At 28.1% G+C, this 26,468-nt stretch overlaps 2 protein-coding genes and 1 non-coding gene across 3 annotated transcripts in view; all 3 read right to left on the reverse strand.

The window, feature by feature from the left end:
- Positions 1-2,938: 2,938 nt before the first annotated feature.
- LOC135125229 (epidermal growth factor-like protein) lies at positions 2,939-11,996 on the reverse strand. The gene is made up of 4 exons (XM_064050659.1): positions 11,806-11,996; positions 11,475-11,535; positions 11,065-11,414; positions 2,939-3,531 (listed from the first exon to the last, which is right to left on the reverse strand). Exons 1-4 carry the CDS (start codon positions 11,955-11,957, stop codon positions 3,021-3,023), a joined length of 1,074 nt encoding a protein of 357 aa, XP_063906729.1. The 5' UTR covers positions 11,958-11,996; the 3' UTR covers positions 2,939-3,020.
- Positions 11,997-20,148: 8,152 nt separating this feature from the next.
- LOC135124787 (uncharacterized) overlaps positions 20,149-26,468 on the reverse strand; it is a 49,075-nt gene continuing 42,755 nt past the window's right edge. The window contains exons 7-8 of the mRNA XM_064050003.1: positions 20,638-20,760; positions 20,149-20,585 (exon numbers count right to left, since the gene is read on the reverse strand). Of these exons, the coding sequence (XP_063906073.1) occupies positions 20,377-20,585; positions 20,638-20,760 (332 nt within the window). The 3' untranslated portion in view covers positions 20,149-20,376. The remainder of the gene's footprint in view (positions 20,586-20,637; positions 20,761-26,468) is intronic.
- Trnaw-cca (transfer RNA tryptophan (anticodon CCA)) lies at positions 21,031-21,102 on the reverse strand. Its single transcript has one exon. It is a non-coding gene; the product is annotated as a tRNA-Trp (tRNA).

Raw genomic sequence — 26,468 nt, forward strand, 5'->3', positions numbered from 1 at the left:
AATTAATTTTTTGATTTTCCCATTGCTCGACTTCTAGACTTAGTTTTCATTTTCAGTTTTTTAAATGTTCAATTTTTCTATTTTTTACATTTTTTGATTTTCAGGTTTTAGATTTTGTCCATTTTTGGACTTCAATTTTTGACTTGTCGATTTCTCGATATTTAATTTTCCGAATTCTCAAGTTTTGCATTTTTCAATTTTCGATTCTTAAATTTTTCTCCTATTTTTTAATCCATTGAAGTTTCAGTTTAGTTTTTTTATTCTTCAGTTTTCCGATTTTTCAATTTCTCGATTTTCCAATATTTCAGTGCTAGGATTTTCGATTCTTCAATTTCTCAATTCTTGGCGTTCAAAATGATTCTCAATTTTTGGACTTCTTAATTTTTCTATAAATTGATTTTTGATTTTCAGATTTCACGATATCTGCACTTTTCGATGTTTCGATTTCTGAGTTTCTCAATTCTTTAATTTTTTGATTTTTCAATTTTATGATTCTTCAATTATTCTTCTATTTTTCAATTTTTTGATATTTCACTTTTTAACGTTCTTAAATTCTCGATTTTTGATTTTTTATTTCTCGTTTATTCGATTTTTTGATTTTCCCATTTCTGGATTTCTTGACTTTTCAATGTTTCAACTTTCAGTTTTCTCAATTTTCTTTCTTCTTTCTTTCTGGATTTTTCAATTTTTCGATGTTTCACTTTTGGATTTTTTCAGTTTTTAATTCTTCATTATTTCGATTTTTCAGTTTCTCGTTGTTCAATTTTTCGATTCTGCAATTTCTCAATTCTTCAAAATTTCAAATTTCCGATTTCTCGATTTTCTTTTCGAATTTTCATTTTTTTTTATTCTTCAATTTTTCGATTATCGAATTTTTCGATTCCCGACGTTTCTAAATTTTCGATTTTTTGATTTCTAATTTCTCATTTTTTAATTTTTTCCATTTGTCGATTTCACAACTTTTCGATGTTTCGACTTTGAATTTTTCAATTCTTATGTCTTCTTTTTTTTTCTCTTGAGTTTTCAATTTTTCGCTCTTCAGGCTTTTGATTTCTAAATGTTTAGATTTTTCTACTTCTCGATTTTTCACTTTTTCGAGTTTGTGGTTTTTGATTTTTCAATTTTTAGATTTTTCGACTTCTCATTTTTTTAATTTTTCGATATTTCAATTTTGGATTTCCCCATGTTTTCGATTTTTTAATTCCTCAGTTGTTCAATTCTTAGGTACTCAATGTTTCGATTCTTCAATTTCAAAATTTCAAATTTTGAATTTCTCGATTTCTTCATTTTCGATTCTTCAATCTTTTGATTTTTAAATTTTTCGATTTTTTAATTTTTGACGATGCTAAATTTTCAATCCTTTGAATACTCAATTTCTGGTTTAATTAATATTTGATTTTCCCATTTCTCAATATATTAACTTTTCAGTGTTTCTATTTTCAGTCACTCAATTTTTCAATTTTCGAGTTTCATAGTTTTGATTTTGCAATTTTGCAATTTTTCAATTTTTCGACTTCGATTTTTCGACTTCTCGATTTCTCGATGTTCAATTTTTCGATTCTTCAATTTTCTTCTATGTTTCAGTTTTGGGTTTTTCATTTTTTTTTTAATTTTTCGATTTCCAATTTCTCGACTTTTCGATTTCCCGATTTTTTGCTTATTTGTTTTTCAATTTATCGATTTTTTTTATATTTTATTGTTTCAATTTATCGTTTGTTTTATTTTAGAGTTTTCAATTTTTTCGATTTGCCGACTTTTTGATTTCTCGGTCTTATGGTATTTTGATTTTTCGATGTTTCAGTTTTTGAATTTTCCAATTTCTCGGTTTTTGATGCCTCGATTTTTCGATATTTCGATTTTTCAATTTTTCGATTTTCCAGTTTTTCAGTTTCTCAATTCAATTTTGGATTTTCAATTTCTCGATTTCTCAGTTTTTGGATTCTTCTTTTCTTCGATATTTCTATTTTTCAATTTTTCGAATTTTAAAAATTTTCATGTTACAGTTTTTTAGTTTTTCTATTTTTCAATTTTTTAAATTTTATATTTTCGATTTTACGATTTTTTGGTATCTCGAGATCTCGGTTATTCGATTTTAAAAATTTTCCGACTTCGAATTTTGGAAATTTTTGGATTTTTCAGGTTTTATTACTTTAGTTTTTCGATTTTTTGATGTTTTGTTTTGTTTATTGCTTAAAAAAATCTTAGGAACAGTACTCCAATGTTTTATTATTAGTATTACACTGCTCGTGTCGGAATTGACATAGGTGCCCTTCCTGAAATAATGTCAGAAATCTCGCTAGAAACACAGCATAACCTCGCCCTCGATCAATGCATTCATATTTCTGCACGTTAATGAATCAGAAAAACAACCTTCGACCAATTTCTGCTTTCAACATATCTTGAATGCAATCTATGCACAATTTTGCGCATATTTTCAATATAAGCGAATTATGAACTTTCAAGCTCGATTGAAACTCGCTAGAGTGGTGCTCTGTAGAAAATTACTCTCCATTGCACCGGTAAAATCAATTTATTATTGTCCATAACTGCAAAGCTCGATATCATAATCAACTTTTTCCAGGAAGCGAGCGTTGGCGCCGATAATTAAATCTGGAACGTTCTTATATGCAGCATATATGATTCATTTATAGATTAAAAAAATCCGGCTCGGAATTTTCAAACACACATGGCCATTGGAACCCGAACGAGTGGAAGCTTGAGCTTTTAAATTATTAGTGCATAAATTAATTTGTACTGGACATAAAACAAAAGACGAATTTGATGCGTGTCCACCGATGCACGACGGATAAATGCAGGTGTTTTCTATTGAAAGGAATTCCAGAAGCGTGAATTTGGTGGTATTGTTAAAGCGTAATACTGAAAGCCTGAAAACCTGTGTAACAGTGTGGAATGGACTAGGTTTATAATCAATAAACTGTGCTTCTACAACTACTATATTTTTTGGTACAACACACATTTAGAAAAAGGTTCATTCCATGAACCACACCACTCCTTCCTACTTAGTTCTCGATCTGCTCAGGAATCAGCTCAAAATGCATCAGCGGCGACCTCTTCAGCCTCCTCACGCACCTATTGCTCCCCTTCGCCTCCTTAACGAACCCAGGATTACAAATACAGAAGTTGGGGGCGGTACAAGAACCATTTTCGCATCCTCCGGGACAGTGAGCGACGCATCGGTTGCTCTGAGGGTTCGTCGGGTCCACGACGTACCCTTTCTTGCAAGTGCAGGTATTGGGGGCAGTGCACTCCGCGTTGAGACAAGGGTCCCGGCAATGGGGCTCGCAAATTGTACCCGTTTTATCCAGGGTCCATCCAGATTCGCAACTACAGACACCCGGACCCGTACAACGCCCGTTCTTGCATCCACGCGGACACTCAGCCACGCAGGAGTTTTGAACCATTTTGAACCCAGGCTTGCAGGAGCATTTGTTGGGGCCGATGCACGTGCCGCCCCCACAGCCGCCTTCGCAGTGGTATTCGCATTTGTTGGTGTTGCGGCTCAGGGAGAAGCTGGAACAAAATGTCACAAAGTCAGTATCATGGTGGCACAAAATCAATAACTTAACGGGGGCGTCTGCTTCGATTTTAGCATTTTACTAAAGTCTATTCTGTCATTTCCAAATTTTACAAGAGTACATTTTTTCTTTAATTTTATAAAATAACATACTCCACTTGTGGTTTATGATTGGGCCTTGAGTTTTCACCATAGGCATCATTTGGAGGAAAAATCAAAATTGTATAATACATTTTACAATTTAACTTTGAAATTGCAAAATTGAATGCTTTGAAATCATGCAGACGTTTTAAATCATTAATCAAAATTCGTATTCTAGACATCGAGATTTCTGAAAAAAATCAAAATTTTATAACAATTTTTAATATTTTTTTTCGATTTCTCAGGTTCCTGCTTCTTCAATTTTTCAATTTTTTAAATTTTAGATGTTTCTACTTTTCGATTTTTCAATGTTTCAGTTTTGGAATTTTTCAATTTTTTTATTTATCGATTTAACAGTTTTTCGATATATCTTTCTGTTTTGGTAGTTTTCAATCTTTCGATTTTTCAATTTTTCGATATTTTAATTTTTGGAATGTTTAAGTTTTAGATTTTTCAGTATAGCGATTTTTCAGTTTTTTCATTCTTCAGTTTACGTTTCTTCAGATTTCCTAAATTTTCGACTTTTCGATTTATCAATTTCTCGATTTTTCAATTTTTCGATTTCTCGATTTTCAGACTTTTTGAATTATCGATTTTTCCGTACCTTGAGTAACTATTTGTCAATTTTTTACAATATTTAAATTTTAGATTTTTCAATTTTTCAATTTTTTTGGATTTCTGGATTTTTAAACTTTTCGATTAATTGATCTTTTGATTATCCTATTTCTCGATTTCTCAATGTTCGATTTCTCGCTTTTTTAGTTCTTCAATTATTCAATTTATTGATTTTCTTATTTTTCTTTTCGATTTCTAAGGTTTTTGATTCTTCAATGGTTCTATTTATTAAATTTTCAATTTTTTGATTTTTTGATTTTTCAGAACCTCGATTTTCCTTTTTGTCAATTTTCGCAATTTTTAAATTTTAGATTTTCCAATTTTTCGATACTTCGATTTTTCGATCTTTCGATTTTCGACTTCACGGTTTTAGATTTTTCAATTTTGTGATTTTTAAAAGTTTTGTTCTTTCGAGTTTTCAATTTTTCGGTTCATACTCAATTTTTCAGTTTTACGATTTCTCGATTTTTAGACTTTTCGATTAATCGATTTTTTTCGTTTTCCCCAATTTCTCAAGTTCTCGACTTTTTTCGATTTTCCATTTTTTTCAATTTCTCAGGTTTTTAATTCTTCAATTTTTCGATTTTTTTATTTTAGATGTTCGATTTAACACTACATATATTTCAGTTTTGGTATTTTTTGATATTTCGACTTTTTCAATCCTTTTTCGATATTTTAATTTTTCGATTGTTTGAATTTTATATTTTTCGATTCCTCGATTTTCCAGTTCTCCCATTTATCCATTTATCAAGTGCTTCAATTTTTTTATTTCTTGTTGTTTCGATTTTTCGACTACTTGGTTTAGATTTTTCAATTTGGAGATTTTCAAAGTTTTTGATTTTTGACTTTAGATTTTTCAATCACTTCATTCTTCAGGGTTTCTATCCATCAGATTTCCGATTTTTAAATTTTTCGATTTTTAGCGAAATTTCAACTTTTCGATTTCTCGATTAATCAATCAATTTTTCGATTTCTCGAGTTCTCGACTTTTCAATGTTCCGATTTTCCAATTTTTTTGATTTCTCAGGTTTTTGATTATTCAATTTTTCGATTTTTTAAATTTTAATTTTTCGATTTTAATTAAAAGTTTCAATTTTTCGATTTTTTAATATTTTAATTTTTCGATTGTTTAAATTTTAGATTATTCGATTTCTCGATTTTCCAGTTCTTCCATTTTTCCACTTTTGTCAATTTTTGGAATTGTTAATTTTAGGTTTTTTAATTTGTTGATGTTTCGTTTTAATGAGTTTTCGATTTTTTTTTTGGTTCAGATCTTTCAATTTAGAGATTCTTTAAATTTTTGATTTTTTGAGTTTTCAATTTTTCGGTTTTTAACTTTTTATTCGACTTCCCGATTTATAGAGATTTCGAAGTTTCTACTTTTCGATGGTTCAATTTCCAGATTTGTCAATTTTTCAATTTTCGGATTTTTCGATTTATCGATTTTTTAAATTTGAGATTTTTCAATTTCTTAATTATGTAATAATTTTTAGATTTTGCACTAGATTTCGATTTCTCAATTTTTTGATTTTTCGATTCATAGATTTTTGGATTTTCCCATTTCTCGAGTTCTCGACTTTTCGATGTCTCAATGGTTCGATTTTTCAATTTTTCAATATTTTAATTTTTTTATTGTTTAAATTTTAGATTTTTCGGATTCTAGATTTTCCAGTTCTTTGATTTTTTCCATTTTGTCAAGTTTTCCAAATTCTTAATTTTCGATTTTTCGATTTATTTTGCTTTCGATTTTTCGACTACTTGGTTCAGATCTTTCAATTTAGAGATTCTTTAAATTTTTTATTTTTTGAGTTTTCAATTTTTCGGTTTTTTACATTTTATTCGACTTCTCGATTTATAGAGATTTCGAAGTTTCTACTTCTCAATGATTCAATTTCCAGATTTGTCAATTTTTCAATTTTCGGATTTTTGGATTTATCGATTTTTTAAATTTGAGATTTTTCAATTTCTTAATTATGTAATAATTTTTAGATTTTGTACTAGATTTCGATTTCTCAATTTTTCGATTTTTCGATTCATAGATTTTTGGATTTTCCCATTTCTCGAGTTCTCGAATTTTCGATGTCTCAAAGCTTCGATTTTTCCATTTTTCAATATTTTAATTTTTTTATTGTTTAAATTTTAGATTTTTCGAATTCTAGATTTTCCAGTTCTTTCATTTTTTCCATTTTGTCAAGTTTTCCAAATTCTTAATTTTCGATTTTTCGATTTATTTTGCTTTCGATTTTTCGACTACTTGGTTTAGATCTTTCAATTTGGAGATTCTTTAAATTTTTGATTTTTAAATTATTGAATTTTCCGGTTTTTAAATTTTCCAATTGTTCAGTTTTTCGATTTCTGGATTTATTGAGATGTCGATGTTCCGACTTTTCCATGGTTCAATTTTCCGATTTTTTCATTTCTTCATTTTTTAATTTTTGGATTTTTGTTTTTTTTTAATTTAAAATTTTTCAATTTCTTAATTATGTAATAATTTTTAGATTTTGCACTCTATTTTGATTTTTTCACGACTTTTCGATGTTCGAGTTCTCGATTTCTCGAATTTTTACCTTAGATATTTAATTTTTCAATTTTTCGATTTTCCAATTTTTTTTTCTCAGGTTCTTCATTCCTCAATTTTTCGAATTTCTAATTTTGAATTTTTCGATTTACTTGATTTAGATTTTTCTTTGAAAAATGATAAATTATTTTTGTTATTTTTGCTTTCTGATAACCGAAAAACCGAAAAAAACGAGAAATTGAGAAATTACTGAATTTTCGAAAAATTGGGAAATCGAAAAATTCAAAGATCAAAACATCGAAAAATCAAAAAACCGATAAATCGCAAAATTGAAACATTGAGAAACATTAAAATCGGGAAGTCGAAAAATCCGAAAATTGAAAAATTAAAAATCCGGAAATTGAACCATCGAAAAACTAAACAATTGAAAAATTTGTAATTTGTTTTAAAAACTCAAAAAATCAAATATTTTAAAAATCCTCAAATTGAAAAATCTTAAGCAAGTAGTCCAAAAATCAAAAGATTAAGAAATCGAAACATCAAAGAATTGAAAGATCTACTAAAATAAAAAAATTGGAAAATTTGACAAATGGAAAAATGCAAGAACTGGAAAATCGGGAGATCGAAAAATCTAAAATTTTTTAAACAATCGAAAAATTGAAAAATCCAAAGATTGAAACAGCAAAAAAATCGAAAAATAGAAATTTTGAAAAATACCAAAATAAACATCGAAAAAATGTTAAACAGATAAATAAAAAAATGGAAAACTTCCAAAACTGAAACATTGAAAAATCGAAAAGTAAAAACATCTAAAATTTAAAAAATCGAAAAATTGAAGAACCAAAAACCCGAGAAATCGAAAAATATTGGAAAATCGAAAAATTGAAAAATGGAACTTTTAAAAAATCGAGAAGTCGAGAAATCATACATCGAAAAGTCAAGAACTCGAGAAATGGAAAAATAAAAAATCGATGGATCGAAATGTCTCAAAATTGAGGAATCCAAAAATCGAGAAATCAAAAAACCGACAAATCGAAAAATTGAAATATTGAGAAATGAAACATAAAAATCGAGAAATCGAAACAAAACATTGAGAAATTGAAATAGTGCAAAATCGAAAAATTATCACATAATTTAGAAATTGAAAAATTTTTAATTTAAAAATCGATAAATCGAAAACTCCGAAAATTGAAAAATAGAAAAATCGAAAAATTGAAAAACTGAAATAGTGCAAAATAGAAAAAATTAAATTAAAAAAAATCGATTAATCGAAAAATCGGAAAACTGAAATTTACTATGTTTCAGTTTCCCGATGTTTCGATTTATCGATTTGTTAAATTAAATTTTCAATTTTTAAATTACGTAATAATTTTTCGAAACATTTCAAAAGCGAAAAATTGAAAATTCGAAAAATCAAAAATTTTAAAAATCTACAAATTGAAAATTTGAAAGCAAGTAGTCATAAAATCGAAAGATCAAGAAATCGAATATCAAAAAGTTTAAACATTTAAAATTAAAAAATTGGAAAAATTGGCAAACTATGGAAAAATTAAAACATGGAAAAACTGAAAAAGCGAAGGATTGAAAAATCAAAAATTCAAAAAATCGAAAAAACTAAAATTGAAAAAAATAATAATAATAATAATAATAATAATAATATGTATTTAATGTCGAAAAAGATACAAAATCCATAAGACGACATATCGAAAATAGAACTAAACATGTGCAAACTAATTACAAAAAAAAGAAATACATAAAAACTAAAAATAATTAATCCATACAACTTAAAGATTTTTCAGGTAGCTGTTTAAAGAAGATAAAGTTACATTAAAAAAGTCCAGATAATTTGAAATTTTGTTTATAGATCTAACTATATTATCCATAGGTGCATGAAACGTAAAATTAGTACGATGAAATCTAGGTATAAAAGTTTCAGAGCAACGAGAACCTAATCTAGGTACTCTAATATCAAACAACATAACTAGGCCAGGGCAGTCAATGCAATTCTGGAACAACTTATAACCCAAACGAATTTCAGCTTTTTGTTTTCTACTCTCCAGTAGTTCCAGGTTTACAAGTACAAGCCTTTGGTCATAGCTATAATTATCCTTATTTATTCCCATTTTAAAAAGTAGGTAATTGACAAACTTACGTTGTACTCTTTCAAGACGATCAACGTGGGTTTTATAAAATGGGAACCAAATAACAAAACAATATTCAAGAATCGGTCTAACTAAAGTTACAAACAATTTGTGTAGACAACTAATATCCCAAAAATCAATAGACTGACGTTTGATAAAGCCACAAGTTCGAAATGACTTATTCAGAACAAAATCAAAATGACTAGCAAATCGTAGCTCTGAATCTAAGATTACACCCAAGTCGTTGATTTCAGAAACGCGTTCGAGAGTAACATTATTCAAAGTATATGGAAACACAATACAGTTAGATCTACGGGTAAATGTTATAACCTTACATTTATCAGTGTTTACTCCCATAGAGTTGTTAACGCACCAAGAACTAATGATTTCTAGTTTATTTTGAAGTAAATGACAGTCGTTAATACTAGAAATTCTACCAAAAATCGAAATATTCAAAAATACTAAAACTGAAATACATATCGAAAAACTGTAATATCGATAAATCAAAAAACTGAAAAATTCCAAAACTGAAACACTGGAAAAATGAGACATTGAAAAATCGAAAGGTAAAAACATCTGAAATTTAAAATATCGAAAATTTGAACAATCAAAAACCTGAGAAATAAAAAACAAGGAAAATTAAAAAATCGGAAAATCAAAAAACTGACAAATCGAAAAATTGAAATATTGAGAAACGAAACAAAAAATTGAGAAATTGAAATAATGCAAAATCGAAAAATTATTATATAATTTAGAAACTGAAAAATTTTTAATTCAAAAAATCGATAAATCGAAAACTCCGAAAATTGAAAAATAGAAAAATCGGGAAATTGGACCATCGAAAAGTCGAAACATCGAAATTTTGATAAATCGAGAAATTGAAAAATTTGAAAACCGATAAATCAAAAAAAAAAAACATTGAAAAATCTAAACATAAAAATCGAGAAATCGAAAAATTGAAAAACTGAAATAGTGCAAAATATAAAAAATTAAATTTAAAAAATCGATAAATCGAAAAATCGGAAAACTGAAATTTACTATTTTTCAGTTTTCCGATGTTCCGATTTTTTAAATTAAATTTTGCAGTTTTTAAATTACCTAATAATTTTTCGAAACATTTCAAAAGCGAAAAATTGAACACTTGAAAAATCAAAAATTTTAAAAATCTACAAATTGAAAATTTTAAAGCAAGTAGTCAAAAAATCGAAAGATCAAGAAATCGAATATCAAAACATTGAAAAATTTTAAATTAAAAAATTGGAAAAATTGGCAAACTATGGACAAATTAAAACATGGAAAAACTGAAAAAACGAAGGATTGAAACATCAAAAATTCAAAAAATCGAAAAAACTAAAATTGAAAAAAATCGAAAAATTCAAAAATACTAAAACTGAAACACATCGAAAAACTGTTAAATCGATAAATCAAAAAACTAAAAAATCGAAAAATTGAAACATTGAGAAATTGAAACACAAAAATGGAGAAATCGAAAAATTGAAAAATTCAAATAGTGCAAAATTAAAAAAAAATACATAATTGAGAAAACGAAAAATATTAACTTTAAAAAATCGACAAATGGAAAGATCCGAAAATTGAAAAAAAAATTTTACTCCAGGCAGCTTTGCTCGACTGCCTTTCAGAGACGAGGAAAATTCTTTCTAAATAACTCTAGATCAAACATTGTTTAAATTTATTTGATTCTAATAATTTTAAAGGAGAAAGTATGAAGTTTATACGACTTTCAGATTTAAAGCTTTTTAGAAATACTAAGCAATATGAAAAAAGTTTTAAAATTTCTCGAAACCAATATAAAAAAAAAAAGATTCTGAAATTTTCAAAATTCAGAAGGTATAAATTTCAGGTGAATCAAGAGAAAATTTTTTCAAGTTCGCAAATTTCTTTCTCTGAAAGACGTTGCAAATTTTGTCAAAAAACTTAATCATTACGTATTTAAATGGGAATTTTAAATTCGATTATACTGACTATGCTTATTAGTGCTTTGAATCGTACTTATTAGAATCGAAAATACAAAGTGTCAAATTATTAATAACAATTTTCTTCGTATTATGGAGAATTTTTTCACGGCTATGCAACCAGTAATACACCACTCTTACCCCGTTCGACACCGGCAAGACTCGGCTCCCACGCATTCGCCTCCAGGTCCGCACCCGCCCGTACACACTGGAGTACAGAACTTCCCGTCTGGACTGGACTGGAACCCTGCATTACACGAACAAATCCCACCGGTGGTACAGACGCCGTTCAGGCACCCAATGGGACACGTCGGGATGCAATTCCCGAGGACGTCTTTGACGTAGCCACGTCTGCAGCTGCACACGTTGGGTGCCGTGCAGTTACCATTGGGACACCCGTTGTCACACACTGGCTCGCACTCGAAATGGGTGTGGGGCTTGCGGGCCCATCCTGAGCAACAAATGTCGATTTTGCTGAAGCCGGGTCTGGTCTAAAAAAATACAGTATCGTAAGGATATTTTTTATTTCATAGAAAAAATATATTGCTTACACCGTTTCCTTCTGGTCGCACCCCTGAGGCGCGATCTTCGGGACTAATCAGGTCAATGGTTCTAGAAAATACATCATATTTTAATTTAGCTCGGCATTGAAGCAGCAGCTACTTAATATGTATATGATGACCACACAAGGTCAAATCATGGGAACTATAACCACATAACATGTATAAATAACAGCAATCCGTTTTAAGTTAGGTAAATCGAATTAAATAAAACATATTTACAAAAAAACTACGCTTTTATAAAAGTCGCTACATGGCACTAAGACAGAATTAAAACAAATGAAGCAAGTTCAGTACTAAAGTGACTTAAAATCGTACTTACGGGACTTCTAGGGTGCATACTCCTGCTCTGGATGCGTTTACACCCTTGAGGCTTGGGTAAAGTCCTTTATTTGGAGCAACTGTATTGGCAGATGTTGAAACAAACAAAATTGCAGCGATAAGCAACAACCGAAACGCTCTGTTTGGCAACATTGTTGGATCTTGACTGGTGACTAAGAGCTTAGAATGAAATCGTGAAAGTTATAGCATCAACGGATGTTTGATAGTCTTTATCTGACACTGTTTCTGGGTACAATTATCTCAACAATTAGGCAAAATGTTTTACAGTTTAGTATATTTAAAAATATTGGAACGAAAGTTTTTTTTAATAATCGTTCATCGAAGTGGCCGTTGCTTGGAATTATTTTTTCCGCAGAAATGTTTCGTAATGACTAATGAATTACAGTCCAGGCACGGATATCGCCTACGTCGTTTTAAAATAACTGAAATATTAAAGGAGTCGAGTTGGGTCCTTGTATGTACAGTGCTATATTTAGAGCTTTTTCAGGACAATGGATTATAAAAAGAGGACAAAAAAACGACAAATTTGGGACAAAAATACGACAATATGGAGGTTAAAAACGGCCAAAAATTTGGTCTAAAATTATTTAGACAGAATTTCCCTCAATTTTGAAATGCAGTCAAGCAAAGCTGCCTAGAGTAAAAATCAAGGCGGATACACAACCTACAAGTATAGGGGTATCTTATTTTATAAAATTTTAACTGTGTTTACTAAAAACGATTTGAGGGAACGTCATCAAATCGTTGGTGGGGCTGATTAAACGAAAAATCGAAACATCAAAAATTCGAAAAATTGAAAAATTCCGAAACATTCGAAAATTTAGGAACGCCAAATATTGAAAAATTGAACAATTTTAAAATTCGGAAATCTGAAGAATCGAAAAATTGAAAAATTCCAAAATTGAAACTTTAAAAAATCGAAAACAGAAGATTTAAAAAATCCAATAATTGAAGAATCAAAAACGTCAGAAATCGAAAAGAAAAATTGGAGAATCAATAAGTTGAAGAATTGAAGAACTGAAAAATTGAGATCTAGATTTGTTCGTGTTGAAAATAAAAAATCGATTAATCGAAAAGTCTAAAAATCGAAAAATCGAAAAACTGATTAATCGAGAAAGCCGAAAATTCGGAAATCTGAAAAATCGCAAAACTGAAAAATCCGAAATTTAAAAATTGCAAAAAATTGACAAATAGAACGATCGAGCTACTGAAAAATCGAGAAATATCTAAAATTTAAAAAATTGAAAAATTGTAAAAGTAAAAAATTCCAAAACTGAAACATTGAAAAACTCGAAAATTGTAAAAACTGAACATTTAAAAAATCGAATGATTGAAAAATCAAAAACCTGATAAATCGAAAAGAAAAATAGGAAAATCGATAAGTTGAAGAACTGAAAAACCGAAAAATCGAGAAATCGAGAAATGGGAAAATCAAAAGATCGATTAATAGAAAAGTCTAAAAATCAATAAATAAAATTGATAAATTGAAACTGAACCATCGAAAAATCGCAACATAGAAATCTTGATAAATCGAGAAATCGAAAAATTGACAAATCGAAAAACTGAAAAATTGAAAACTCGAAAAATCAAAAATTTTAAAGAATGCAAAATGGAAAAATAAAAAACCGAGAAGTCGAAAATAGAAGATCGAGAAATCGAACATTAAAAAAATGCGAAAATTGACAAAAAGAAGCATCGAAGAAGTGAAAAATCGAGACATCGAACAATAAAAAAAATCCAAAACTGAAAAAAATTGAAAATTTAAAAAATCGAACAATTGAAGAATCAAAAACCTGAGAAATTGAAAAGATAAATAGGAAAATCGATAAACTGAAGAATTGAAGAACAGGAAAACCAAAAAATTAAGAAGTCGAGAAGCTGATCATCGAAAATTTTTAAATTAAAAAATTATATTGAAAAATTAAGAAACCAAAAAAGTCCCAAAACTGAAACATCGAAAAACTGAGAAATGTAAAAATCGAAAATTGTAAAAATTGAAATTAAAAAAATCGAACAGTTAAAGAATCAAAAACCTGAGAAACCGAAAAGAAAAATAGGAAAATCGATAAATTGAATAACTGAAGAACAGAAAAACCGAAAAATGGAGAAATCGAGAAACTGAGAAATGGGAAAATCAAAAAATCGATAAATCGAAAAATTGACTAATCGAGTAAACGAGAAATCGAAAAGTCGAAAATTAAAAAAATTTTAAAAATTCGAAAATCTGAAGAATCGAAAACTGAAGAACGAAAAAATTGAAAATCGCAAAATTGAAAAATCTAAAATTTAAATATAAAAAATTGATAAACAGAACAATCGAGGTACTGAAAAATCGAGAAATCGAAAAATTTTAAATATAAAAAATCGAAAAATTGGAGAATCGAATCATTGAAACATCAAAAAATCAGGACATCGATGAACTTTTAATCGATAATTAAAAAAATTGAAAAATTCCAAAACTGAAACATTGCAAAATTGAGAATCCTAAAAATTGAAAAGTGGAGAAATCGAACAATAATTGAAAAATTAAAAGCTTGAGAAATCGAAAAGAAAAATAGGAGAATTGACAAATTGTAGAATTGTAGAACTGAAAAACCGAGAAGTCGAGATGTTTCTAAAAATCGTGAAATGAAAAAATCAACAAATTAGTAAGTCAAAAAGTCTAAAAATCCAGAAATCGAAAAATTGAAAAATCGAGAAATCGAAGAATCTAAAATTTCAAAAATCGAAAAATTGAAGAATTCCAAAACTGAGAAATCTAAAAATCGAAAAGTTAAAAAGTCGAGCAATTGAAAAATTAAATACCTCAGAAATAGAAAAGAAAAATAGGAAAATCGACGAATTAAAGAATTGAAGAACTGAAAAACCGAGAAATTGAACATTGAAAAATTGAAAGATCGAGAAATAGGAAAAACAAAAAATCGATTAATCGAAAAAGCTAAAAATCAAGAAATCTTTAAACTCATTAATCTAGTAATCCGAAAAATTTTGCACCAAAAACTGAAAAATTGCAAAATTAAAAAATTCGAAAATCTGAAGAATCGAAAAATAAAAAATGAAAACATTAGAAATTGCAAAATGGAAAAATCTGAAATTTAAAAATTGCATAAAATTGACAAATAGAACAATCGCGGTACTAAAAAATCGAGAAATCGAAAAATTTAAAAAAATTGAAATTGAAACATTCTAAAACAAACATTGAAAAACTGAGAAATTTAAAACTTGACAATTGAAAAAATTGAACAGTTGAAGTATCAAATACCTGAAAAATGATTGAAGAAGCGAAAACCGAAAATTGAGAAGTCGAGAAATTGAACATGGAAAAATCGAGAAATCGAGAAATGGGAAAGTCAAAAAATCGATTAAACCAAAAATTTAAAAACCAAGAAATGGAAAAATTGGTAATCGAGGAATCGAGAAATCGAAAAGTCGAAAATTTAGGAACGTCAAAAATTGAAGAATCGAAAAATTTCAAAATTCGGAAATCTGAAGAATGAAAAAAATTGAAAAATCGCAAAATTGAAAATTCTAAAATTTAAATGTTGTAAAAAAATGACAAATAGAACAGTCGAGGTACTCAAAAATCGAGCAATCGACAAATCAAAAATTTAAAAATCGAAAAATTGAAGAATTGATTGAAACATCAAAAATTTAAAAAATCGAAAAATAACTGAAGAATCAAAAACCTGAGAAATCGAAAAGAAAAATAAGCAGATCGATAAATTGAAGAATTAAAGGATTGAAAAACCGAGAAATCTAAAATTTAAAAATTCGAAAAATTGGAAACTCGAAAAATCAATAATTTTAAAAATCATTAAGTTGAAAAAGCTAAAACCGAGGAGTCCATAAATCAAAGCATGAAAAAATTAAAAAATCTAAAATTTAATATGTAATTGCAAAAAATGATCGATGTACTAATAAATCAAGAAATCAACAAATCTAGAATTTAAAAATTCGAAAAATTGAATAATTGGAGGATTGAAACATCAAAAAATTGAAAAGTGGAAAAATTTTAAATCAAAAAATTGAAAAATTGGAAAATCGCAGAACTGAAACATTGGAAAATTGAGAAATTGAAACACCGAAAAATGGAAAAATCGAAAATTTAAAAAATCGAACAACTGAAAAGTAGTGAGAATAGTCGAGAAATTGAACATCAAAAATCAAAACATCAAGAATTTTTTAATCGAAAAATACCAAAACTGAAACATTGAGAAACCGAGAATTCTAAAAATCGAACTGAAGAATCAAAAACCTAGAAAATAGGAAAATCGATAAACTGAAGAACTGAAGATCTGAAAAACCGAAAAATCGAGAAGTCCAAAACTGAACATCGGAAAATCGGGAAATCGAGAAATGGGAAAATCGAAAAATCCAGAAATAAAAAGTCGAAAATTTAGAAACGCCAAAAATTGAAGAATTTAAAAAATCGGAAATCTGAAGAATGAAAAAATTGCAAAATCGCAAAACTGAAGACTCTAGATTTTAAAAATTGTAAAAAATTCACAAATAGAACAATCGAGCTACTGAAAAATTGAGAAATCCAAAACTTTAAAATTTAAAAAATCGAAAAATTGAAGAATCGAAAAAATTTAAACGAAAAAATGAAAAATTCCTGAATTGAAACACTGAAAAACTGGGAAATCCTGTGAAATTGAAAAGAAGAATAGGAAAATTTATTAATTGAAAAAGTGAAGAACTGAAAAAACGAGAAATCAGAACTCGAAAAATTGAACATCGAAAAAAAATCGAGAAATGGGGAAATAAAAAAATCAATTAATGAAAAGTCCAAAAATCGAGAAATCGAAAAATTGATTAATGGATTAATCGAGAAATCGAAAAGTCAAAACTTTAGGAATGCCAAAAATCGCAAAATTGAAAAATTTCAAAATTCGGAAATCTGAAGAATGAAAAAAATTGAAAAATCGCAAAATTGAAAAATCTAAAATTTAAATATTGTAGAAAATTGACAAATAGAACAGTCGAGCTACTGAAAAATTGAAGAATGGAAAAAATTTTAAACGAAAAAATGAAAAATTCCAGAATTGAAACACTGAAAAACTGGGAAATCCTGTGGAATTGAAAAGAAGAATAGGAAAATTTATAAATTGAAAAAGCGAAGAACTGAAAAACCGAGAAATCAGAACTCGAAAAATTGAACATCGAAAAAAAGTCGAGAAATGGGGAAATAAAAAAATCAATTAATTGAAAAGTGTAAAAATCGAAAAATCGAAAAACTGATTAATGGATTAATCGAGAAATCGGAAAGTCAAAAATTTAGAAACGCCAAAAATTGAAAAATTGAAAAATTTCAAATTTCGGGAATCTGAAGAATGAAAAAAATTGAAAAATCGCAAAATTGAAAAATCTAAAATTTAAATATTGTAGAAAATTGACAAATGGAACAGTCGAGGTATTCAAAAATCGAGCAATCGACAAATCTAAAATTTAAACATCGAAAAATTGAAGAATTGATCGAAACATAAAAAACTAGAAAAATCGAAAAATTTTTAATCGAAAAATAAAAAAGTGGAAAAATGGAAAATTTAAAAAATCGAAAAATAATTGAAGAATCAAAAACCTGAGAAATCGAAAAGAAAAATGAGCAGATCGATAAATTGAAGAATTAAAGAACTGAAAAACCGAGAAATCGAGAAATCGAAAAATCTAAAAATCGAGAAATCGAAAAATTGATTAATCGAGAAATCGAGAAATCGAAAATTTAAAAATTCGAAAAATAGGAAACTCGAAAAATCATTAAGTTGAAAGATCTAAAACCGAAAAGTCGATAAATCAAAAAATTAAAAAATCCAAAATTTAATACGTAATTGCAAAAAATGACACAGAAAAATCGATGTACTAAAAAATCAAGAAATCAACAAATCTAGAATTTAAAAATTTGAAAAATTGAAGAATTGGAGGATTGAAACATCAAAAAATTGAAAAGTTGAAAAATTTTAAATCAACAAATTGAAAAATCCCCGAACAGAAACATTGGAAAATTGAGAAATTGAAACTTCGAAAAGTGGAAAAATAAAAAATTTAAAAAATCGAACAACTGAAGAATCAAAAACCTGAGAAATCGAAAAGAAAAATAGGAAAGTCAATAAATTGAAAAATTGAAGAACTGAAAAACCCAGAAATCGAATAGTCGAGAAATTGAACATCAAAAATCGAAAAATTCAAAAATACCAAAACTGAAACATTGAAAAACCGAGAATTCTAAAAATCGAACTGAAGAATCAAAAACCTAAGAAATCGAAAAGGAAAACAGGAAAATCGATAAATTGGAGAACTGAAAATCTGAAAAACTGAAAAATCGAGAAATCTAGAAATTGATTAATCGAGAAACCGAAAAGTCGAAAATTTAGCAACTTCAAAAAGACGAAAAATCGCAAAACTGAAAAATCTAATATTTAAATATTGGAAAAAAATGACAAATACAAAAATCGAAAAATTTATTAACCGAGTAATCGAGAAATCGAAAAGTCGAAAATTTAGGAACGCCAAAAATTAAAACATTTAAAAATTTAAAAATTCGGAAATCTGAAGAATCGAAAAATTGCAAAAATGAAACACTGAAAAATTGAGAAATCCAAAAATTGAAAAGTGGAAAAATCGAAAATTTAAAAAATCGAGCAATTGGAGAATTGAAAACCTGAGAAATCGAAAAAAAAATAGGAAAATCAATAAGTTGAAGAATTGAAGAACGAAAAAACCGAGAAATCTAGAAAACGAGAAATGGGAAAATCAAAAAATCTGGGGAATCAAAAAACTGGAAAATTTAAAAATTTAAAAATTCGGAAATCAGAAGAATCGAAAAACCGAGAAATGAAAAAATTGAAAAATTGAGAAACTTAAAAATATCTATGTCTAGAACACTCATAAGTTCAGGACTATGTTACTTTTTAAAATTTAAGTAACATTTATTCGAGAAAATTGTAAGATGACATCAATTCCTCTGTGGTGCAAAATTTCAAAGTATTCGATTTTGTAATTTCAAAATTAAATTGTAAAATGGCTTTATACAATTTTGATTTTATTTCAAAAATCTAGATTCTTAGGGGTAAAACTCAACACCGATTCATAAAGCACAAGTGGAAGAGTGCGTCATTTTATAAAATTTAAATAACATTTACTATTACAAAATTGGAGATGACGTCATTCATTGTTGGTGGTGATGATCAGTTAAATATTGGTTAGCGTTTTACTATCTACATGATATTCCTGAATAAAAATTGAGGAGAGCTCGATCGCCTTGATCAGAGGATAGAATGAGGTCCTTGTACGCTACTACATATTAAACATTTTTCAGAACAACAAATCACAAAATAAAATAAATCACTACCGGGCACTCTAAAACGCAAACACACTTGACCAAAATATCGCAACCCAATTAATTAATTAACTCCGCTACATCCCAACCCTCTCGAAACAGTTTCGCTGCAGTGAAGCACCGCCACGGGGCTAATTTCTGCCCCTCTCTGAACTGGCGCACCTCTCGACCTTTCCAAGCTCAAATTACAGATAAAATTCCTGTGTTGTAAAAGGCTTCATTACGAATTAATTACATGAAATGCACCTGAACTTGAACCACTCTGAAAGGGTACAGTTTGATGCATCACGAGATCAATTTCAAGTTCATTACTAGTGCTGTAATTAAATTGGCCGGCGGAAACTAATCAATGCAACCGGGACCTGGAATAAGCAAGTTATCGTTTAAACGGATTCTGGGAGCGCTTAATTAAAAGTCAAAATTAAAGTTGCTCGAATGGTATGATTATGACGAGGCGGAGCACCATCTTGTGGCTGAATTTTAGTCGGTCCAGTAATAAAATAAAGCGCCGGCGGCTCTCTAGAGTAGAGTAGATCAGCATAGGCTGGTAATTAACGGCAGTGGAATACCTGGCTAATCAATGACCATCGAGTCCACTGATGAACTAGTTAATTACATGTACTTCTACTGGATGCGATTTCGTGTAACAGCGAAAACATATTTGAGGTAATTACGGTCCAGGCACTGTTTAAATTGTGTGGGTGCTTTTAAAATTGATTAGCGACTGATTACGTTCCGAAAACTCTACAATAATTAATGTATGTATTTGATTAAACGCACAAAAATATTTTTTAGATAAACAAAGCGTGTTTTATTATTATGCAACAAAAGCATTATCTCCAAGGAGTTATCGGAATTTTAAAAATAAACGGAAACGCGAAATAAATAACAGATAAACCGTGTACCGGATAATAGTTAATCAAATTGTGCAGTCTTCCAAAAGCAGTTCAAACGTGCACCATATACGAAAAAAAAAGAAAAAAGAGAAAAGTTTCATTTTGTTTTATTAAAAATACGTAGACATTTGCGTTGTACAAAGTTATATTCTTACACAGTAATAAATATCCTTACGAAATTACCACATTAAAAATAAAATTCAACAGGAACACAAACCCAGCCATTCACACTTTATTCAAATCTACAAAAAAACTACAACTTATACACGTATTCGTGAACACCTAACCAATAAACACGTCATTATCGATCAACCCTCGTTTAAAATCTCGTTTTCCCGCACGTGTTCATATACAAAGACGACGATTTGTACGACGGGGGCGGCTGTGATATGGGTATTGGAGCAATGCCGGAAGGAATCTCATCATACACAGGTTCCGAGTGCACACTGTGGCTCAAATCGAGGTCGGGTTCAGGTATTGAGGCGGCTCGATAGCTTCCTGTTGAAGGGGGATGATCGTAGAGAAAATCTGTCCCAAAAAACATTTAAAGTTTAATTATCTAATTTATTAATGTGATTACCTTTGCTGTTGGGGTGTCCGGGAAAATTCATGCTGCAGACGACGTGGGTTTCGAAGCGGCCTTCACCTGAAGGGTTGGTTTCGACGGGGTTAACAAATATTGGGTTTTCGAAGATGGGAGGATCTGCAACCAAATATACACAGCGTTGATTGACTTATTGAAAGTGCATTAGTGTTTATTTCCGAATTATGTATGCAACCAAATATACACAGCGTTAATTAGCTCACCTAACTCTAGTTACATTGTAACAACACTAATAAATTTTTAATTTCTACCATTAATAATAATAACAATTTTTGACGTTATTAAAAGAATCGTGTGTTATATATGTTATATTTTACTATATGTTTGTATAAAATAAATTGGTGAAGAAAATTTTGCAAAAAAAGTGTTTGACCCCGACGTGATTTGAACACGCAACCTTCTGATCTGGAGTCAGACGCGCTACCGTTGCGCCACGGAGTCAGTTGTTACACAAGGCGACTTTCTTTGTATTTACGGAACCGTTTTGTTTATCGATTGATGTTAAAATCCTTGTGATAACATCGAATTGTTTGAAACTTATCACTAACGCCTCCAAAGTGGCACCACTCGAATTAGAAACTAAACATTGATATGGACAAATGGAAAAAAAATCGTGCGTTGTTATTGGCTGGTCTAGAAAATTTCGGAAACTTTTTGAACTGCGGTAGGCTATGACTCATGTTGTGCACGAATTTGTCATTTGAGACGGATTTATTGGAAAATTTAAAAATAAATTTCTGAAGCGCAAAAAATTGAAAAACTGAAAAGAAAAAAATTTAAAAATGGGAAACTTGTGAAATTGAAAAAACTGAATTCTCGAAGAATGAGGAAATCGAAAATCTTAAAAATCGAGACAGAAAAGTTGTAAAATCGAAAAATCGGGCCATTGGAAAACCCGGAAATTCGAGACACTGAAAACTCGCGAAATCGAGAAATCGAAGAATTGAAAATAGGAAAATTGAAAAATCAAATACTTTAAAATCAAAAAATTGAAAAATCTAAAACCAAGAAGTCGAAAAATTGAAACATCAGAAAATTGAAAAATGTAAAGCCTAAAAAATCGAAAAATTAAAATGTCCAATAATTGAAAAATCGATGTCGAGAAATCCAAAATTCGAAGAATCGAAATATTAATACACTGAAAAAAATCAAAAATCGCGAAACGAAACATCAAAAAATCGTAAAACTCAAAAATTGAAAAATGGAAAAATGTAAAATCCAAGGAATCGAAAACTTGAAAAATCGAAAAATTAAAAATTTTAAAAATCAAGACATTGAAACACTGAAAAATATAATTCCGAAAAGTAGAAAAATCGAAAATCGAGCAATGGAAACATCAGAAAATCCAAAACCAGAAATTAAAAAATTCCTAAAATTGAAGTGTTAAGAACTTGGAATAAAAAATTTGAAAAATCGGGAAATCGAGAAATCGAAAAATTTTTTTTTAAATTGTGAAAAAAAAGTAGAATTATGTACATAAAAAATAAAAAATTCGTATAATCAAGAAATTGAAACACCGAAAAATGGAAAAATCGAAAATCGAGCAATGGAAACATAAAAAAATTGAAAAATTCAAGATTTAAAAATTCAAAAAATTAAAATATCGACAAATTGAAAAAACCAGAAATTGAAGAATTCCTAAAATTAAAATGTTGAACCATGGAGAAACCAAAAATTTGAAAAATTGGGGAATCCGGAAATAGAAAAATCGAAAACCACAATATTTTTTAAAATTGTAAAATCGGAAAATTGAAAAATTAAGAACTGCAAAAGTTGAGAAATCCAAAAACCGAAACTTGAAAAATCTGAAATCGAGCAATCGAAACATCAAAAACTCGAAACAAATCAAAAAATTATAAATATCGACAAACTGATAAAACTAGAAATTGAAAAATTCCCAAGATTGAAATATTGAAAAATCGAGAAATCGAAAATTTGAAAAATCGAGAAATGGAAAATTTCAGAAATCGAGAAATGGAAAATTTCAGAAATTGAGAAATGAAAAATTTCAGAAATCGAGAAATCGAAAATTTGAAAAAATCGAGTAATCGAAAAATCGAGAAGCCGAAAAACTGAAAAAACAAAAATGGAGAAATTGAAAAATCCCCAAACTCTATTCTCGAAAAATTAAGACACCGAAAAATTGAAATTCCCAAAAGTAGAAAAATCGAATAACTGAATAAATCGAGAAATCAAAACCTTTTAAAAATCAAAAAACTGAAAGGTAATAAATTTTACAAATGGAAAAATTGAAAAATAAAAAAATTTAAAACTCGAAAGTGCAAAAAAAACGAAAAAAATTGAAATAATCAAGAAATTGACACCAAAAAAACGAAAAATTCAAGACTTAAAAAATCAAAAAATTAAAATATCGACAAACTGAAAAAACTAGAAATTGAAAAATAACATTGAAATATTGAAAAATCGAGAAATTGAAAATTTCAGAAATCCAGAAAACGAAAATGTCAGAAATCGAGAAATGGAAAATTTCAGAAATCGAGAAATCGAAAATTTCAGAAATCGAGAAATCGAAAATTTGAAAAATCAAGAAATCGAAAAATCGAAAAGCCGAAAAACTGAAAAAACAAAAATAGAGAAATTGAAAAATCCCCAAACTGCATTCTCGAAAAATTAAGACACCGAAAAATCGAAAAATCAAAACATGGAAAAATTAGGGAATCAAAAAATCCAAATGTCTAAAAATCGAGAAATCGAGACATGAAAACATCGAAAAATCGAGAAACTGAAACTGCCCAAAATCTAAAAATTAATAAATAAAAAAGTAAAATTAAAAAAAAATCGTAAATTGAAAAATCGAAAAATCAAAAAATTGAAAAACTGAAAAATCGAATTCCGAAATGTCTAAAATTGGAAAAAGTGAATAATCGAGAAATCAAAACGTTTTAAAAATCGAAAAACTGAAAACCAATAAATTTTACAAATGGAAAAATAGAAAAATAAAAAAAATTCAAACCCGAAAATTCAAAAAAACGAAAAATTGGAAAATTCCCAAAATTGAAATGTCGAAAAATAGAGAAATGGAAAATTTGATAAATCTAACAACTGAAAAGAAAAATAGGAAAGTCATGAAGAACTGAAAAACCCAGAAATCGAATAGTCGAGAAATTGAACATCAAAAATCGAAAAATCAAAAATTTTTTAATCGAAAAATTGAAAAATACCAAAACTGAAACATTGAAAAACCGAGAATTCTAAAAATCGAACCGAAGAATCAAAAACCTAAGAAATCGAAAAGGAAAATAGGAAAATCGATAAATTGAAGAACTGAAGATCTGAAAAACCGAAAAATCGAGAACTCGAGAAATTGATTAATCGAGAAATCGAAAAGTCGAGTATTTAGGAACTTCAAAAAAATTAACAAAATTAAAAATTTAAAAATTCGTAAATCTGAAGAATCGAAAAACTGAAGAATTTAAAAAATCGAAAAATTGAAGAATCGAATGATTCAAACATCAAAAATCAAAAAATCGAAACATTTTTAAACAAAAAATCGAAAAATTGAAAGATTTCAAAAATGAAACATTGAAAAATTGAGAAATCCAAAAATTAAAAAGTGTAAAAATCGAAAATTTAAAAAATCGAGCATTTGGAGAATCGAAAACCTGAGAAATCGAAAAAAAAGAAGAAATCGATAAGTTGAAGAATTGAAGAACGAAAAAACCGAGAAATCCAGACAACGAGAAATGGAAAAATGAAAAAATCGAAAAATTGATTAATCGAGTACTCGAGAAATCGAAAAGTCGAAAATTTGGGGAATCAAAAAACTGGTAAATTTAAAAAATTTAAAAATTCGGAAATCAGAAGAATCGAAAAACCGAGAAATAAAAAATTGAAAATCGAGGAATGGAAACATCAAAAAATCGAAAAATTCAAGATTTAAAAAAAAATTAAAATATCGACAAATTGATAAAACTAGAAATTGAAAAATTCCCAAGACTGAAATATTGAAAAATCGAGAAATCGAAAATTTGAAAAATCGGGAAATGGAAAATTTCAGAATTCGAGAAATGGAAAATTTCAGAAATCGTGAAATGGAAAATTTCAGAAATCGAGAAATCGAAAATTTGAAAAATCGAGAAATCGAAAAATCGAAAAGCCGAATAACTGAAAAAACAAAAATAGAGAAATTGAAAAATCCCCAAACTGAATTCTCGAAAAATTAAGACACCGAAAAATTGAAAAATCAAAACATGGAAAAATTAGGGAATCAAAAAATCCAATGTCTAAAAGTCGAAAGATTGATACATCGATAAATCGCCACATGAAAAGATCGGAAAATCGAGAAACTGAAACTGTCCAAAATCTAAAAATTAATAAATAAAAAAAGTAAAATTAAAAAAAAATCCGAAAATTGAAAAATTGAAAAATCAAAAAATTGAAAAACCGAAAAATCGAATTCCGAAAAGTAGAAAAATCGAAAAACTGAATTAATCGAGAAATCAAAACGTTTTAAAAATCGAAAAACTGAAAAGTAATAAATTTTACAAATGGAAAAATTGAAAAATAAAAAAACTGAAAACCCGAAAGTGCAAAAAAACGAAAAAAATTGAAATAATCAAGAAATTGAACACCAAAAAAAAAAAAAACGAAAAATTCAAGGCTTAAAAAATCAAAAAATTAAAATATCGACAAATTGAAAAAACTAGAAATTGAAAAATAACATAGAAATATTGAAAAATCGAAAAATGGAAAATTTCAGAAATCTAGAAATCGAAAATTTTAGAAATCGACAAATCGAAAATTTGAAAAATCGATAAATCGAAAAGCCGAAAAACTGAAAAAACGAAAATAGAGAAATTGAAAAATCCCCAAACTGAATTCTCGAAAAATTAAGACACTGAAAAATTGAAAAATCAAAACATGGAAAAATTAGGGAATCAAAAAATCCAATGTCTAAAAGTCGAAAAATTGATACATCGAGAAATCGCCACATGAAAAGATCGAAAAATCGAGAAACTGAAACTGTCCAAAATCTAAAAATTAATAAATAAAAAAAGTAAAATAAAAAAAATCCGAAAATTGAAAAATCGAAAAATCAAAAAATTGAAAAATTGAATTCCGAAAAGTAGAAAAATCGAAAAACTGAAAAACCAGAAAAAACAGGAAATTGTGTAATCGAAAAATCCCGAAACTAAATTCTCGAACAATGAGGAAATCGAAAAACTCAAAGATCAACTGGAAAACCCGGAAATTGAACAACTGAAAAATCGAAAAAGTGAAAACTCGATAAATCGAGAACTCGAAAAATTGAAACATAGATAAATAAACAAAAAAAAAATACAAAATTGAAATACTGACAAATCAAATATTTTAAAAATCAAAGAAATTGAAAAATCTAAAACCAAGAAGTCGAAAAATTAAAAGATCAAAAATTGAAAAATGTAAATTGTAAAATATCGAAACATTAAAATGTCCAAAAATTGAAAAATCGATGTCAAGAAATCCACAATTCGAAGAATCGAAATATTGAGAAAATTAAAAATCGGGAAACCGAAACATCAAAAAATCGTAAAATCTAAAAATTGAAAAATGGAAAAATGTAAAATTTAAGAAATCGAAAATGAAAAATCGAAAAATCACAGAATAGAGAATTTGAAAAATCCCCAAACTGAACTGAAATATTGAGAAATCGAAAAATGTAACAATCGAAAAATTACAAATTTTAAAAATCACGAAATTGAAACACTGAAAAACATAATTCCGAAAAGTAGAAACATCGAAAATCGAGCAATGGAAACATCAAAAAATCCAAAACTAAAAATTGAAAAATCCCTGAAATTGAAATG

The sequence above is a fragment of the Zophobas morio genome, unplaced genomic scaffold, assembly GCF_036711695.1.
Source record: "Zophobas morio isolate AGI-343-1 ecotype UQ-CSIRO unplaced genomic scaffold, CSIRO_AGI_Zmor_V1 ptg000008l, whole genome shotgun sequence".
Lineage (NCBI taxonomy): Eukaryota > Metazoa > Arthropoda > Insecta > Coleoptera > Tenebrionidae > Zophobas > Zophobas morio.

Bases quoted from the DNA above. Each gene is read 5' to 3' on its own strand.
- LOC135125229 (XM_064050659.1), bottom strand. From the start codon at position 11,957: ATGTTGCCAAACAGAGCGTTTCGGTTGTTGCTTATCGCTGCAATTTTG. The intron at 11,536-11,805 runs GTAAGTACGATT...TGTATTTTCTAG, and splicing joins GTATGCACCCTAGAAGTCCC to AACCATTGACCTGATTAGTC. The intron at 3,532-11,064 runs GTAAGAGTGGTG...ATTTTGTTCCAG, and splicing joins TCTTGCCGGTGTCGAACGGG to CTTCTCCCTGAGCCGCAACA.